Here is a 17870-nt window from a genome sequence, read left to right on the forward strand (position 1 = left end):
ATTTTCTTGAGCGAATCATTTGAAGTGGGAAGACACACCCTAAATCTGGGAGCCACCCCCCTTCCAGTGAGGCTCAGGCTAAAGGACATGGAAGAAGGAAGCTTCTCCTTTTGTTGGTCTGTACTCAGCCTCTGGTCAAGTTTCTCTATCTTCTTGCTGAGCCATTCCTTCACTGACATTAGAGCCTACTTCCTCAGAATTCCAACACAGACAAAGTAGCTCTCTAGAAATCGTTTGGGTCTCTACCACAAGATTGGGACTGCTGAAATTAACAGAGTCCATTCAAACTACTCTTCAGTTTTTCTTAACTTTGTCACAAAGGGGCAAGAATCTTGGGGGATATATTAAATTCAGCCTACCACAAAATCCATTCATGATCTAAATGTTAGTAAACTAGAAATAAAGTGGGCTCTCCACTATTTTACACAATTTATCTTCAAGAAATCCACACCAATACCAAAGTTAGTTTTAAAGTATTAAAAGCATTTCTTTTACCCTTATAAAACAGAGCATGGGCATTCTTTATTATCACACCCATCAATATTTCAGTGGAGGTTCATAGGTTTCATTTAACGAAGGGAAAGAAATATGAAAAATGTATAATAAGAAATATAATTAATATACATAAGAGACATGATTCTGTATATGAAACTCTAATACTTTACCAGAATATTATAAGAGCTCATAAATATTTCCATTAAACTTGTGGGATACAAAATTAACATATAAATAGCAGAAGCCTTTCTATATACCAATTACAAACACATTGAGAAAGAAGTCAGAGAAATAATCCCATACACAATAGCAAAAATAAAACAAACACACAAACAACGACAAAATACCTGGAATCAACCTAACCAAGAAAGTGAAAAAAGTCTAATGGAAATTATAAAAAAGTGAAGAAATTTAAAAGGGCACTGGAAAATGGAAATGCATTCCCATGGATTGGAAAAGTTAATCTTGTGAAAATGGCCATTCTACTAAGGGACATCTACAGATTCAACACAACCCTGATCAAAATTTCAATGCCATTCTTCACATAAATAGAAACAGATAAAAATAGCTGGCACTGGTAAAGTCATAATAGATATGAGATCAACAGAATAGAATTAAGGAGATATATATATATCCATAACCACAGACACGTTACTTTTCACAATGATACCAAAATGATGTAAAAAATGGAGACTATATAGAAAAGATGGTATCTTCAACAGTTTTGTGAAAACTGGATATACATGTGGAAGAATGAAATTAGATCCTCAAGTTTTGGCAATGTTATCCTGGATTGTGGAACTTTTCCTTACTGTATAGTCATAAAAGGATTTAATGTAACACTGGTTTTACTTGTTGTTTAAATGTCTGGGAAGATTGACAAGACTGCCCACCCCAAGTTTCCTTGTGAGGTTGTAATGCAGTCAGCTTTGTAAAAATCTTCCAAGAGCCAGGCAGTGGTGCCACATGCCTTTAATCCCAGTACTCTGGAGGCAGAGGCAGGCAGAACTTTGTGAGTTTGAGGCCACCCTGGGCTGCAGAGTGAGTTCCAGGAAAGGTGCAAAGCTACACAGAGAAACCCTGTCTCGAAAAAACAAATAAACAAAAAATCTTCCAAGAAGTGCTCAGCCTTTCTACTTTCATCCTGCTGAATCTTTCTTTTCCTACACACTTCACATTGGATAATTAACAATGTATCTATTGCCATAATTTTTCCTAATATTATCTTAATTAACTGATTAATATGCATTTGGTGCTTAGCAGTTTCACTTTCAATATGGATTATTTTGTTTCCATTTTAGTGTTTCAGAAATTATTTTTCAAAAATTTATTTTATTTTGTTTACATGTGCTTTCTTTTTTTAAATTAATTTGGGGCCTTGTCTTTGTAAATTTTCATCCTTTGTTGACTATGAGTTTCTCAGCTAATTGAAATACAGCTTCAACTTTTTTTTTTTTTGAGATAGGGTTTCTCTGTGTAGCTTTAGAACCTTTCCTGGAACTCACTCTGTAGCACCGGCTGGCCTCGAACTCCACTTGCCTTTGCTTCCCAAGTGCTGGGATTAAAGGCGTACGCTACCACTGCCCAGCTTGTTTCAACATCTTAAAATTGTATTTGAGACTTCTTTTATGATTTTATATTAAGTTGTGTAATGCTTTAAATACATAACATTTCTAACATGGTATATCCTATATAATTTCCATCTTACATATTCATCAAACTTGCCATGCATCTTGGCAATTTAGGTAAACATTCAATGAGCTTTCTAATAAATATCTATAGTACAAAACCATCAAGTAGTGTCCCTAGTCAACATCCATACTTAGATATTACTGGTTTTTCCTGTGAGATACTGAGTTAGAGATTAACATTTATTCATTTTTGTAATGTTAGCTTTCCATTATAAAGACTGCATTCTTTCCGTGTTAACTTGTGTGGATATGCCTTGTTCTACTTTGAAGAAAGCTGTCAGTAACTGAAGATGCTAAGGAGGCGGACACATCATCAGCATCCTCTGTCCTCTCTGCTTCACCCAGCCACTTACGAATGCTGTCATCAGGTGGCTTCTCACTGTCTACTTTTATTTTTGTATTTAAAGATCAGTGGTTTGCCTTAAGGTCAATTTTGATGCTTTTATTTATCTTTAAATTAAAATATGATTACATAATTTCTCCTTCCATTTCCTCCCTCTAGTCCATCCCATATTCCTCTTCACTCTCTCAAATCTGTGGGCACCTTTTCCTTGGATTATTCTTGCTATATATTATTATGGAACATGTATAACTAAAAATTATCTTTTTTCTGCAATTCATAAGGAAATTCCTCTGTATGATTATCTTGACCTGAATAGAGTTTATGGAGGTTTCTAAAACTTTGGTTGGTATCCTCCATTTTTGGAAAACTGGTCATTATGGGGTATAATAGAAATTCTGCCCTGTTGTCTTTCTCTCTTTCCCTTGCAGGAATATAACTGTACGATCACATACTGGTTCCTCCTTTCTCTGTACATGCTCTCATGGATTTGTTTAATGTCTTTTCATTTCCTTCAATAATCTTCTGTATATTATAATGCTTATATTTTGTTGAACTCCATTTCTAATCATTAATTACTATATCCACTCCATTTCAATATGGAGCTTGAAGCACTAGGTAGAAAAATAAGATTAGAGCCAAAAATTAAAGTGATACAAGTAGGAAAAGAAGACGAGTTATCATTATTTTCAGATGATATAATATTATGCATAAGAGAACCCCCAAATTCCATCAGAATACTTGTAGAAATTATCAACACTTTCAGCAAATTGACAAAATATAAGGTCAAACTATAAAAATCGGTAACTTTTCTAGACATCAACAACAAATACAAAGACAAAGACATCACAGACACACCCTCATTTCACAATAACCCCAGAGAAAATAAAATACCTAGAAGTAAACCTAATCAAGTAGGTTAAAGACCTTGATGGTGAAAACTAAATCTCTGATGAGATGAGGAAAATACTAGAAAATGAAAGACTTCCAATGCATTGGTAGAATTAATATTATGAAAATAACCACTCTGTTAAAAGCTATTTCCAGATTCAATACAATTCCACTCTCAATCCTCATTTCATTCTTCACAGGAATAGAAAAAAAAGACTTAAAATTCATATGGAGTCATAAAAAACTCCAGGTTTCTGAAACAATCCTAGCAAAATGAACAATGTTGATGGAATTAATTTTCTAGATTTCAAGACATATTATAGAGCGATAGTAATAAAACAGTCTGGTATTGGCTTGGAAAACAGACATGTAGACCAATAGAACAAAACAGGAAATCTAAACATTGGTACACATAACTACAACCATCTGATAGTTGACAAAATGCTAAAAAACATATGCTGGTGAAAGCTAGTATTGTGAAAACTAGATGTCCACTTGTAGAAAAATTAAATTTGACCTGTATCAATCAACCTGCACAAAAATTAACCCCAAATGGACCAAAGACTTCAATATGAAACCTGGAAATTCTGAAAGAAAATATAAGCAGTACCCCACAAGACATAGGTGTAAGAAAGGACTTTCTGAGTAAGACTCCATTTGTTTAGGAATTAAGGAAAGTGGAAACTCAAAACTAAAAGTTTTCTGTATGAATTAAAATTTTCAATTTTTTTTTACAGATTGATTTCTTTAATTTTTATTAAGTATTTTATAGTGGCTATTTTAAGGCCTACCTACTAGGTATCATTTGTTAATTATATTGAAAGCTTTCTTCTATTGAGTATTGGTGCTATGGAATGCCATTCTGTATGCTGTGAATGTGTGTTGCTCTGATTGGCTGATAAATAAAATGCTGGTTGGCCAGTAGCCAGGCAGGAAATATAGGCGAGATAAGCAAACAAGGAGAATTCTGGGAAGAGGAAAGCTAAGTCATGAGATGCCAGCCCACCATCCAGGGAACAGCGTCTAATGGCACACAGGTAAAGACACAGAAAACATGGCAACATACAGATTAACAGAAATGGGCCAATTTTAAGTGTAAGAGCTAGTCAATAGTAAGCCTGAGCTAATGGCCAAGCAGTTTTAATTAATTAATGTAAGCCTCTATTTGTTTACTTGGGTCTGAGTGGCTGTGGAATGAGCGGGACACAGGAAAACTTATAGCTACCTATTGGTAATAATTTTTCTTATTCATCTAAATTTTTAGTATGTGCTAGATTTTTATGCTAATTGCAAGCACTAGTATTATATTTATTTTCCACCAAGGGTTAACTTTTTCTTTATATAGGAGAATATGCTAAGGTACTGATCATTTCAGCATTGTAAAACTTAAGTTCGTCAGAGATAGGGGTTTTATTAAATTCAGTCTATATGTGGTTTCAAGTATTCCAAGACAATCAGTTTACAAACTATCCTGAAGAATTTGTCCTGATATTCCACCCTCTTCTTTGACTGATAGCTTTGTTCCAGTGCTCTGTAATTATTTCATGGGAGGAAATAGATGTAAGCTTCTGGTCCCTCTAGACTTCATTCCAGGTTGATTCACATTCTCAATAATGCTTTCTGTACTCATTACGAAAATGATTCTCAGCTTGAGTCCAGACTTACCAAATGCTCCCAGGTCACAGATAAAGGTCAGTGATTCATTCAGCTCTCATTTTTAAAATAAAGCATGTTTAAAATTTGTACCAGGTCCTCTGTGCATATATTATGGCTGTTTGCTTGATATTTCTGTGAACTCATAACAGTGGGAGCAGGTGTATCTCTACTCTTCTGTCTGCTCTTGAGATTATTCTCTTCCTTATGGATTGTCTTTTTCCAGCCTCAATATGAGGGCTTTCGCCTTGTCTTATTGTATCTTGTATTGTCCTGTTTGGCTGTCTGTCTTGGAGGTCTGATCTTTTCTGAAGAGGAAACAATGGAGTTGATCTGGGGAAGTGGGGAGAGGGGTTTAGTTGGAGGGGAAACTGTGGTTGTGTTGTGCTTCATGAGAGAAGAATCTATTTTCAATAAGACAAATAGAAACAGAAAGAATTGTATTGCTGGTTTTATTTAGTTTTGTTTCTGGCTTGCTGATATCTATTACATTTTACCCAACAATGGAAAACACCCAACAACTTCTGTTAGAAAATAAGCCTACATTGTAAATATTTTCAAGTTAACATCACACAACCTCAGGAAAGCAATAGTTTTCCTATTTCTGGGTATTTTGTATAAATAAATAAATAGAAATCCAAGAATGTTGATAAACCAAAAATGAGTATAATACAAATACAAGGAATGGTTGCCTTTCCTTCTAGAAACACTTACTCTTCACATACCATGGGGAGTAACTCTGTAGCCATCTGCCTAGTTAACTGATTTAATATACATGGGCAACACAACTTCTCTCATCTCCTTCTAAGCCAGAGTGATTGCTCAGACAAGGTCCTGAATTAGTCCCCAAGGACATCACATTATCTCCCCCCATGTTTACATGCCAGAAGAGACTAAGTTCAGTATTAGAGGACATCATATGTAGTTTATCCAGGCCTTAGAAAGACATATTTATATTGTCAAAGCTGGGGCAATGTAATAAATGTCATTATATTTTCAATTATTCTTCAGGAAAGAAGAAAACTATTTTTTTTTCTCCTGGAAGTAACTAGAGGAATCTTCTGCTCTCTCTCACTTCATTATGGTGCATCTACTGCTGGTTATGTCAAAATTTCCATTGACTCACATCACATCATAAGCAAATGTGAGGTGTGTGTGGTATGTGCAGCTTTGCTGTGTTGTTACTCTAGCTGCCTGGCTGTACTGTGAAGCAGTTTCTGTTAATGACCCAAGAACTCTGTCCTGTGTGATGCATCTGTGTGCACATGTTGATAATGTTGGATGCTTCAGCATTCATGTAAAACAATCAAGAGCACTTAAAGATTATATATTTTAATTAAATCTCAATTTATTCTACATAAACTGAATATTATTTTAGCAGCTTGATTTACTTTCCCTAAATGCATATTTATTTGTTTGTTCAATGATTATTTATATTCCTATATTAAATATATCCTACATGTAGTAGCAAATATTCAGCCTTTGGATTCCTTGTAGAAGTCAAATATTATCACAGTTGAAGATGAGTAATAAGCACAAAGGCTGAGTCCAATGCTTGGAAGCCATATTTATAAAATCCTGGTGTGGTAGTGCATACTTATAATCCCAATGCTAGCAGAGTAAGCATAAGTGGATTCCTAGAGATCCCTGTCCCACTAGCCTTAGCTATTGGCAACTTCCAGGCCAGTGAGTGATATTTACCCCTCCAAAGAGTAGCACCAAAAGGCCATCACTTAGGTTGTTTTTAGACCTCTACATATTCACAGTAATGAACACACACACACACACACACACACACACACACACACTCACTCACTCTGAGGAGAAAAAGAGAGACAATGCATGTAATAAAAATGTGAGAGGATATATGTGTGAGTATACATGTGCATATTGGCATATGTATCTGTGCATGTATCCATATGCATACCACTTATGGGCTGTCAGTTGGAAAAGATTAAAAAGAAGATGAGAGAATTTCATACTATTTTCCAGTGTATATTTCCTCATACCTACTCAACAAATAACTATCCAGTGTTCTATGTTAATAACTATTATGAATTAACTACATCAAAGCATGGCTGTCTCTAAATATTATATTATTATGATATTGAATATACTTTAAATTCATTCAATAAGAATCTCAACATAGATCCAGGCAGTGGTGGTACAAGCCTTTAATCTCAGAACTTGGGAGGCAGAGTCAGGTGGATCTCTGTGAGTCTGAGGCTAACCTGGTCTACAGAGTTCCAGGACAGCCAAGGCTACAAAGAGAAATGCTATCTTGAACCCCACCCCTGACAAAAAAGAGAATCTCAACAGAGAAGCCTAATTGCAAATATTTAAATAACAATCTACTTCACAATATTTTAAACTATAAAACATTAGCGTTAGTTATGAAGATGTTTACCAAAAATTATTCTGGTGAGTGTAAATCCCAACATATAACAGTTTGTATGTTATAGTCATTCTGCTTTCTCCATTCAAATATATTCCAAGGTATTGATTTTTTATTTCTGGAAATGTCTGCTGGCTGGAGGTGTAGATGAGATTGGCACCCATATATTTGAATACTTCCTGTTGGTGGAATGATTTGGGATGAGTTAGGAGGTGTGGCCTTATTGAAGGAGGTGTGTCCTTGAGGTTGGACTTTGAAGTTTCAAAAGTCTTGCAGCATTTTAAGTACAGTTCTCTCTCTGTGTGTGTGTCTCCTACTTGTGGATCAAGATGTAAGTTCTCAGATCTTCTTGCTGCATGCCTTTGTTCTGCCATTATGAACTCTAACCCTCTGAAACTGTGAGCTCCCAAATTAAATACAGTTTTTTATAAGTTGCCTTGGCCATGATGTTTTATCATAGCAATAGAAAAGTAAGTAAGATGTTGGTATCAGAGAGTGCATACTATGACAGACTTCACTGTACTTGTTTTGGAAGGATGTGGAAGACTCTGGGACTTTGAACTAGCAAAATAGTTGAATGCTGTAAGTGAAGCTTAACAGGGCATCCCAAGAGAAGATCAGTGGACAGTAGTGCAGAGAGTAATGGAGACTATGGAATCTCAGTTAAGAGGCTTCAGTGGGGAAGCAGCTGGGCTAGAGATAATTCTTGCAATATTTTGGCAAAGAATGTAGCTGCCCTTTGCTCTTGTCCTAAGAATCTTCCTGAAGCAAAAATGAAATATTAGCCTAATTTCCTTGGTGGAGGGTATCTCAAGAGAGACTAATATTAAGAGAAATCAGGGCAACACACACACACATACACACACACACACACACATACACACACACACACACACACACACACACACACACACACACACAAGAAGAGGGTGGGAGAGTGGATATATACAGGTTAAAGTAAAAAAAAAAACACCGGGAAATTTAATGTTTAATGTTGGAGCCAAGGCTTATGCTGGAGAGATGAGAAGAAAGACACATTCCAAAATGGAATAAAGTGAGGAGTGACCTCAAGGCAAGACCCCACCCAGATAAGCTTCCAACTTGCAAAAAGTAAAGGTCTGAAGAATTTTCTGCACCTCAAAAGTTCAAAGCTCCATCCCAAGAAGGTAGTCAAAATTGGCAATACCGCCAGTGCAGTTCTGGCTTTAGGATCATGAAAGATTTATGGGTAAAGGGTAGTGACATCTGCTGTGGATAGCGCTCTGTGTAAATAAAGTTCTGATTGGCCAGAGGCCAGGCAGGAAGTATAGGTGGGACAAGAGAGAAGAGAATTCTGGGAAGTAGAAGGTTGGAGAGGGACACTGCCAGCCGCCGCCATGAAAAGCAACATGTAAAGACACTGGTAAGCCACAAGCCATGTGGCAAAATATAGACTAACAGAAATGGGTTAATTTAAGATAGGAGAAGTAGATAACAAAAAGCCTGCCACAGCCATACAGTTTGTAAGCAATGTAAGTTTCTGTGTGCTTTCTTGGTTGGGTCTGAGCGACTGTGGGACTGGCGGGTAAGAGAGATTTGTCCTGACTGGGCCAGACAGAAAAACTCTAACTACAAATGGCGCCCAACGTGTTGGTAAGAGTTTCCACCTAAAACCTGAGAAAAAAGATTCTAAAACAGAGCTAAAAACAGCTTCCTAGTTGTCTCTCTCAAGTTAGCGGCAGCCTGCCGGTTTGAGCTACTATGGCGGGTTCCTGGTGTGTGTGTGTCTGACCTGCAGTGTGGCAGGAATGAGGAATCTACAAGCAGCACTTCACTCTGCTGCATGGTGGATTTAGCCTTTGCTAGTTCAAAAAACAAAAAACAAACAAACAAAAAGGTTTCTGGGCTATGCACTGCTTTGACAGAACTGCTTCTGATAGTTGATGGTACACATGGCTCCAGACCCAGAGCTGACAGTAAACTGTACCACCGCCATGTTGGAAAGCTGAGGTGGGCGGAGTCAGCAGCAACAGCGGCATTTCAGTCTTACAAAGATGGATATTACACAGAGAATCTGGTTTATGTTGTCTTTGGGATTTTTAACTACAAAAAAAGATTTGATCGTAAAAGCTGTTGAGTTAAACAAATATGTGAATTTTAAAGGTACCTTGACTTCAAAATTTGGATATAAGAATATGTTGCTTTGGAAAAGAGTCTCTGCTTTTGTTTCTACAGAAAGCCAGAGGCTGTGGATTCGTTCCAGATTAAGATACATCAAGTTTGATCAGCCAAGACCACCTGAAAGGTCTCCAATGACACCATGGCCCAGATGATCCAACATCCAGAATGGTTTCAAGGCAACTGGCTCAGAGGTTCACCCTAATGGACTACTCCATAATTCTAAAATTTTCTTTGTGTCCCCATAAGATACAGCGCCCCCTTCCAGCAGGAAGTAGTAAGAAAAACTATGCCCACATTCCCAAAATTATCAAGCTGGCTTTGGAGATGGAATTGGCGCACTCCTTCTCTAAACCCAGACATATTGCTAAAAGAAATGGTTAAGAGATTCTTGTGTCCCAAATCAGAAGAGCCCTCTGGTGTGGGACAGAGAAAAACCAATATTTTTCTTTAAGGCAGGTTGATTATAAATGAGATCTCTTTCTAAAGAAGAAAGGGGGATATGATACAGATATAATAGGATGAAAGGGTAGATTAAGGAACTTACTTCTAAAGAGCAACAACTTGTTTAAAATGTTTTACATTGGTATAGATTTTAGTCTATTGATACAAACTTAGTTAATTTTGTTATACTATGTATATATTTCTACTCTTGTTTAAGGTATTATGTTTGTATAGCTCATTTAAAATTGTAATGGATAATTAAAAATAGATTAATAATTAATCATCTAGGATAATCATACTTGTAGCCATGTTAGTTAAGTCTTCTAGGTATACACAGAGATATTTCAGATAGATAGGTAATCTTCAAATACTTCAAAGACCTTCAGAATATGGCATTTAAAATGTTTTTAAAATTTAGACTTTCTGGACAGTGAGACATGTCTGCTCCTGGCAACACCGATTTACTTCAGAGACAATGATGGGCATTGAAGACACTTCATATCTTATCTTCACCTTGGCAAAAATAGCCATTTGGGCAAGAAACTGTTCTTGCCTGGACTGCTTGATCGACTGGACATGCAGGACCCATAGAAAGGTGACCAGTAAACTTTGCTTGACAGAATGGTCCTTCAGGTTCCTGCTTCACAGAGGAAAATGCCAGACATTCTACAGGACACTGAGAGAAGTGACCAAGAGACTCTAGCCCTGTGGGCTGAAAACAGATGCCCCAACTTTACAAAGGAACATTAGGTGACTGTCCAGGCTGCCAGCTGTCTCTGTCTACTCTTGCAAGACTCCCGAAAAATGCTTGCATCCTTCTCCCGGTTCTCAGGTAATATTATATCCTTCTGAGGTCTTTGATGTGGTTGAAAACTAGATAGTTATAATTTTCTCAGTTATGATAAAAGATAAGTTAGATATAAAACCTTGGACTCACAAATATAAGATAGATAGGATACCTTCTTTCATATTGTAACTATAATTCTTGCTTGATAATTGTTTTGTTATATGTAATTGTACTAAGTAAAAGTTAAAACCTTCCTTAAAAAAAAAAAAGAAAAGGGGAAGTGCTGTGGATAGCGCTCTGTGTAAATAAAGTTCTGATTGGCCAGTGGCCAGGCAGGAAGTATAGGTGGGACAAGAGAGAAGAGAATTCTGGGAAGTAGAAGGTTGGAGAGGGACACTGCCAGCCACCGCCATGAAAAGCAACATGTAAAGACACTGGTAAACCACAAGCCATGTGGCAAAATATAGACTAACAGAAATGGGTTAATTTAAGATAGGAGAAGTAGATAACAAAAAGCCTGCCACAGCCATACCGTTTGTAAGCAATGTCAGTTTCTGTGTGCTTTCTTGGTTGGGTCTGAGCGACTGTGGGACTGGCGGGTAAGAGAGATTTGTCCTGACTGGGCCAGACAGAAAAACTCTAACTACAGACATCTTTCTTAACAGTTATGGAAAACTACTGAGGTCAGGTGTCTGGCAGGCGAGTCCTTGCATGGAGGCCCTAAAAGGCTATTGAGTGAAGTATAAATTGGAATGATTGGAGACCCCAACATTTTGTAGATGCCAGATCCTTGAGACATCTGCCAAGGAGAGTTTCAGACAAGGAGTGGAACCAGCCCAAGAGAGAGAAGTATATTGTAAAACTGGAAGGGTAGAGTCCTTTGATATCAGACATAGAGCTACAGAATTTGGACTTTTCTCCCACTGGGATTTGGTTTTGTTTTGGTCCAGTATTTCTTTACTATGTCCTTATTCCCCTCCTAGAATGATATGTTCTCTGTCATTATATGTTGGAAGTATGTAATTTGACCTTTTGATTTTACACAGAGTTGCATTTAGAGACTGCTTTGAGTCTCAGGAGTAACTTTGGACTTTCAAACTGTGTTAGAGTGTGAAAGACTATGGGGGACTTTGAAGTGGGACTAAATCATAATGCATTTTGCATTATGATTTGGCCACAATTGATGGGGGCCAGGGAGTGGTAGTTGAATGAAGATGGCCCTGATTGGCTCATATGTTTGTAGAAATGTTTGGGAAGGTTTAGGAAGTATGGCCATATTTAATGAGATGTGTCATTTGTAAAGGACTTTGAGGTTTCAGAAGACTTGAACTATTATTTCCAGTCTCTCTCCCTGCCACGTAGTTGAGTCTCAATGTGTGATCTCTCAGCCACTACATCAGCTGAACACCTGCTACCATTTTCCACATCAGGAGAGTCATGATTCTAACACTATGACCATAATTATGTGCTTTCTTTCATATGTTGCTTTGGACATAGTGTTTTAACATAAAAACAGAAAAGTAACTAAAACTCTCTCTCTCTCTCTCTCTCTCTCTCTCTCTCTCTGTGTGTGTGTGTGTGTGTGTGTGTGTGTGTGTGTCTCCCTCCCTCCCTCTCTCTCTCTCTCTCTCCCTCTCCATGTTTAAGTGTGTGTGTGTGTGTGTGTGTGTATTTGTGTGTGTGTGTGTGTGTGTGTGTATTTGTGTGTGTGTGTGTGTGTGTGTGTGTGTGTGTGTGTGTGTGTGCTGCTTCTGTGGATAAAGCCACTTGCTGATAACCCTGATAATCTGAGTGAGTTTGGCTTGTTTGGCAATAATAGTTGAATGAGAAAATTTACTTCTGCAAGTTATCCTCTGAAGTCCACTTCCTTAATGCGGATGATTCATACCTGTACATACGAATACATGCTCACAAAATAAATAAATAACAATGTAATTTTTAAAACTTAAAAATAAGACTCAGGATAATCAGCTGCATTCATCAATATGTTCCAACCTTACCTGTATCTTATTAGGGTATGTTATTTTGGAAGTAGTTTTCTAACCTGAGCTGGAGTTTTAATTCACTATGTATCCAAGGATACCATGAACTTCCAATCCTCCTGTCTCAGCTATCTAAGTGCCAAGATAATAGACACCCACCAACAGAATTGGTAAAGTACCATGTTACTTTTGAGATTAGATGCTAACTCTTTCCCAGTGAAGATACATATAAATATTAAAATTGGAAAAAAAACCCCACTGAAGTTCTATGAAAGATGTATGTGTATATTATAGCACATAGTATTTGCATCATATTAAGATAGGAAAGGCCTCAATTTGATTGACATTTATGTAGTATAAGTATAGGCATTATTTTAATCTAGATGGTAAAATAAATACTTGTACTATTGATCCTCAATTTGAAAGAAATAAAAACAAATTCTCCTTTTACAATTTGAACACACTGGACTTGAAGAAAACTATTATTACAATACAAACTGTTATAATTAGCTTTGTGCTGAAGAAAACACCAATGTGTGAAAAACATTACAGGATATGATTACATAATATGAAGCTGAGAAAAGAGGGGCTGGTTTTCACTCCACAGTAGGAATTCTATTGAAAAGCTTTTACATACCCAAAATTTTTCTTTCTTCCCTTGTGCTCCTCTCAGTGTGCCCCACCTACAAATAACAATGATTAATTAGTTCAGACATTTGATTGTACCTTGAGAACATTAGTTTTGCTGACACTCTTGTATTTTCCATGTTCCAATGTGCTTTACAACACAGAAATTTGATAGTATAGCTTTCTTCTTCACTATAACATTATTTACATGAACAATACAGAGTCACCTTTATCCAAGTAGCATAAAAGGAAACTTATTTACCAAAAGACAGACACCATATCATGAGTGACTGGCCTCTGAGACAAGCAATGGCCATCTTGAGACAGTCAACTGAGGCCCCATGAAAAAGTTGATCCTATTTGCATGTGGACTAAGAGATTCTCTCTCTCTCTCTCTCTCTCTCTCTCTCTCTCTCTCTCTCTCTCTCTCTCCCACACTCCTGTGTGTGTGTGTGTGTGTACAAAAGCAGTGGTTCCATCTATGAAGCACAGAGACACCATCATTCCTGCTGGGTAAGGTTTTCCAGGTACAGGAGGTTGGGAGTTGAGTGCCTATTATCTTGTTAGTAACCCCTCACCCAATAAATTCATCAGTTCCCAAGAATGAACTTTTATGGAATGGTGCCTCAATTTGTAATTGGAACATTGGGATAAAGGGTAGACAATGCTTACATCTCACACTCAGAAGGAATTTTAGCAAAAGGTCCAGGAGTTTTAAAGTTAGCTCCCATATTTTCATATGGCTTGCTAAATATCTACCATAAATGAAAGAATCTAAAACATCTCCAAGACTATTGATGCAAAGTATAATGTAAATATAAATAATTGCTATAGTTTGTATATATATGTATATATATATATATATATATATACATATATATATATGTATAGAGATAGATAGATAGATAGATAGATAGATAGATAGATAGATAGATAGACATAACAGGATATAAGATAAACTCAAAAAATCAGTAGCCCTCCTATATACAATAGACAAACAGGCTGAGAAGGAAATCAGAGATACATTACCCTTTACAATAGCCACAAATGATATAAAATATCTTGGGATTACTCTAATTAAGCATGTGAAGGACCTATATGACAAGAACTTTAGACCCTGAAAAAAGAAATTGAAGAAGATGTCAGAAAATGGAAAGATCTCCCATGCTCATGGATAGGCAGGATTAACATAGTAAAAATGGCGATCTTACCAAAAGCAATTTAATGCAATCCCCATCAAATTACCAACACAATTCTTCACAGATCTGGAAAGAATAATACTCAACTTCATATGGAAAAACAAAAAACCCAGGATAGCCAAAATAATCCTGTACAATAAAACAACCTCTGGAGGCATTACAATCCTCGAACTCAAGCCCTGACATTAACCCACACACCTAAGAACATATAATTTTTGACAAAGAAGCCAAAAATGTACAATGGAAAAAAAGAAAGCATCTTCAGCAAATTTTGCTGGCATAACTGGATGTCAATGTGTAGAAGGCTGCAAATAGATCCATATCTGTCACCGTGCACAAAACTTAAGTCCAAGCGGAAAAAAAGACCTCAACATAAATCCAGTTACTCTGAACCTGATAGAAGAGAAAGTAGGAAGTAGTCTTGAATGTATTGGCACTGGAGATCACTTTCTAAATATAACCAGTAGCACAGACACTGAGAGAAACAATCAATCAATAGAATCTGCTGAAACTGAGAAGCTTTTGTAGAGCAATGGACACAGTCAACAAAACAAAGCAACAGCCTACAGAATGGGAAAAGGTCTTCACCAATCCCACATCTGACAGAGGGCTGATATCCAGAATATATAAAGAACTCAAGAAATTAGACATCAAAATGTCCAACAGTCCAATTAAGAAATGGGCTATAGAACTAAACAGAGAATTCTCAACAGAGGAAGTTCAAATGGCTGAAGGACATTTAAGGAATTGCTCAACATCCCTAATTATCTGGGAAATGCAAATCAAAATGACTCTGAGATACCACCTTATACCTGTCAGAATGGCTAAGATCAAAAACACAGAAGACAGCTTATGCTAGAGAGGATGTGGAGCAAAGGGAACTCTCCTTCACTGCTGGTGGGAATGCAAGCTTGTACAACCACTTTGGAAATCAATATGGCACTTCCTTAGAAAATTGGGAATCCATCTCCCCTAAGACCCAGATATACTACTCTTGGGCTTATACTCAAGGAATGCTCAATATACCACAAGGGCATTTGCCCAACTATGTTCATAGCAGCATTGTTTGTAATAGCCAGAACCTGGAAACAACCTAGATGCCCTTCAACTGAAGAATGGATAAAGAAAATATGGTACATATAAACAATGGAGTAGTACTCAGCAGAGAAAAACAATGACATCATGAGGTTTGCAGGCAAATGGATGGATCTAGAAAAAATCATCCTGAGTGAGGTAATCCAGACTCAGAAATACAAACATGGTATGTACTCACTCATAGGAGGAAACTAGATATAAAATAAAGATGACCAGACTGCTACACAACTCCAGGGAGGCTACCTAGAAAATGGGACCCTAGGAAAGACACAGGGATCGCCTAATGACAGAGGAAATGGATGAGATCTACATGAACAACATGGATGACAGTGGGAGTAATGAAGAGCAAGGTTTGAGGGAAAGAAAGCTTAGGAGAGCAGGAGATCCCAGCTGGATCAAGAACAGAAAGGGAGAACAAGGAATAACAGACCATGATAAATGATGACCACATGAGAACAGGAATAGGCAGAGTGCTGGAGAGGTCCCCAGAAATCCACAATGATACATCCTCTGTAGACTGCTGGCAATGGTCGAAAGAAAGCCTGATCTGACCTAGTCTGGTGATCAGATGGCCAAACACCCTAACAGTCATGCTGGAACTCTCATCCAATAACTGATGGAAGTGGATGCAGAGATCCTCGGCCAGGCCCCAAGTGAAGTTCCAGGAGTCCAATTGTCAAGAAAGAGGAGGGACTGTAAGAGCATGAATTGTTGAGACCAAGACTGGAAAAAGCACAGGGACAAATAGCCAAACAAATGGAAGCACATGAATTATGAAGCAAGGCTGTGGAGCCCCCAGCTGGATCAGGCCCTCTGGATAAGTGAGACAACTGAATAGCTTCAACTGTTTGGGAGGCATCCAGGCTGTGGGACCCAGACCTATCCTTAGTGCATGAGCTGGCTGTTTGGAACCTTGGGCTTACACAGGGACACTTTGCTCAGCCTGGAAAGAGGGGACTGGACCTGCCTATACTGAATCCATCAGGTTTAAATGAATCCCAGGGGAGTCTTGGCCCTGCAGGAGATAGGAACCAAGGGGAGGGGCTGGGGAGAAGTTGGGGGTGGGAGCGGGGAGGACAGGGGAACCCATGGCTGATGTGTAAAATTAAAACACAAATATAATAAAAAAAAATCTCCAAGACTATTGATGCAAAGCATATTGTAAATATAAATAATTGCTATAGGTAGAGAGTTTGTATATATATAAAATCTAGCGAACTGCCAAATTTCCTATCTCTGTATATATGTGTACACAGGTAGAAACTGAGTTCTAGATGCCAAATAGCACATGACTGTTGCAGGAGAACTGTTCACACTGCCACCTTGCTCTTCCAATAAAGCCACCTTGAATGAAGGAAGATGGAGGCAGTTATTGGCTGAATGGAAGTAGCCATAGAGTTGTTGGAAGACTGAAGAAGCTGAATAGAGAAGGACAGGAGAGAGAAGAAGGGACTAGGGGGAGATTTCTGGGTCTTTTCGACATGAAAAAATGGACAGCAGGGTCAGCAAATTGCCCTACCACTGTTCCTTAGATTTATCAGGTTTTTGTAGTGGATAGCCATCCCAGCATTGGCCTGAAGTTCCAACCCCCATTGAGGCTTCGGTAATGGTCACGCCCACAAGGCAGGGCGGAGGAGGAAGCAGATGAGCAAGGATTGGGAAGAGGTCACTCTCTTGGTTCCCAGACTCTGGACGCTGGAGGTAGACTGAGCAGAGTTCTCCAGAGAACACGGCCGGACTGCACTATACCCTTGCCAGACCCTGTAACCTACCCCCTCATTTGTAAGTACCCCACAAAATAAACCTCCCTTTTAACTATGTGGAGCGGCCTTAATAATTTCACCAATAGGTTTTTACCTCAGTTTCTGACTCCTGTGTTTGTTTCTTATTAATGCTGCAACAATTTAGGTAAATGTTATATCTGGTGCCTCATGTTGAGTGCCATATGTAGATGGATTTTTCTTTGGGCTGCCAGATCACAAATAATGACATGGAGACTTATTATTAATCATGAAAGCTCAGCTTTAGCTTAGGTTTGTTCCTAACTAGTTCCTGTAACTTAAATTAACCCATATTTTTAAATCTACTTTTCATCACATGGCTTCATAACTCAT

General features: G+C 37.8%; 1 protein-coding gene across 1 annotated transcript in view; it reads right to left on the reverse strand.

Annotated features, from left to right (window-relative positions):
- Tinag (tubulointerstitial nephritis antigen) overlaps positions 1–17870 on the reverse strand; it is a 102416-nt gene that overhangs the window by 2607 nt on the left and 81939 nt on the right. The window contains exon 10 of the mRNA XM_036194040.1: positions 13473–13518. Within this exon, the coding sequence (XP_036049933.1) occupies positions 13473–13518 (46 nt within the window). The remainder of the gene's footprint in view (positions 1–13472; positions 13519–17870) is intronic.

This window comes from Onychomys torridus, chromosome 7 (genome assembly GCF_903995425.1).
Source record: "Onychomys torridus chromosome 7, mOncTor1.1, whole genome shotgun sequence".
NCBI classification, from domain to species: Eukaryota; Metazoa; Chordata; class Mammalia; order Rodentia; family Cricetidae; genus Onychomys; species Onychomys torridus.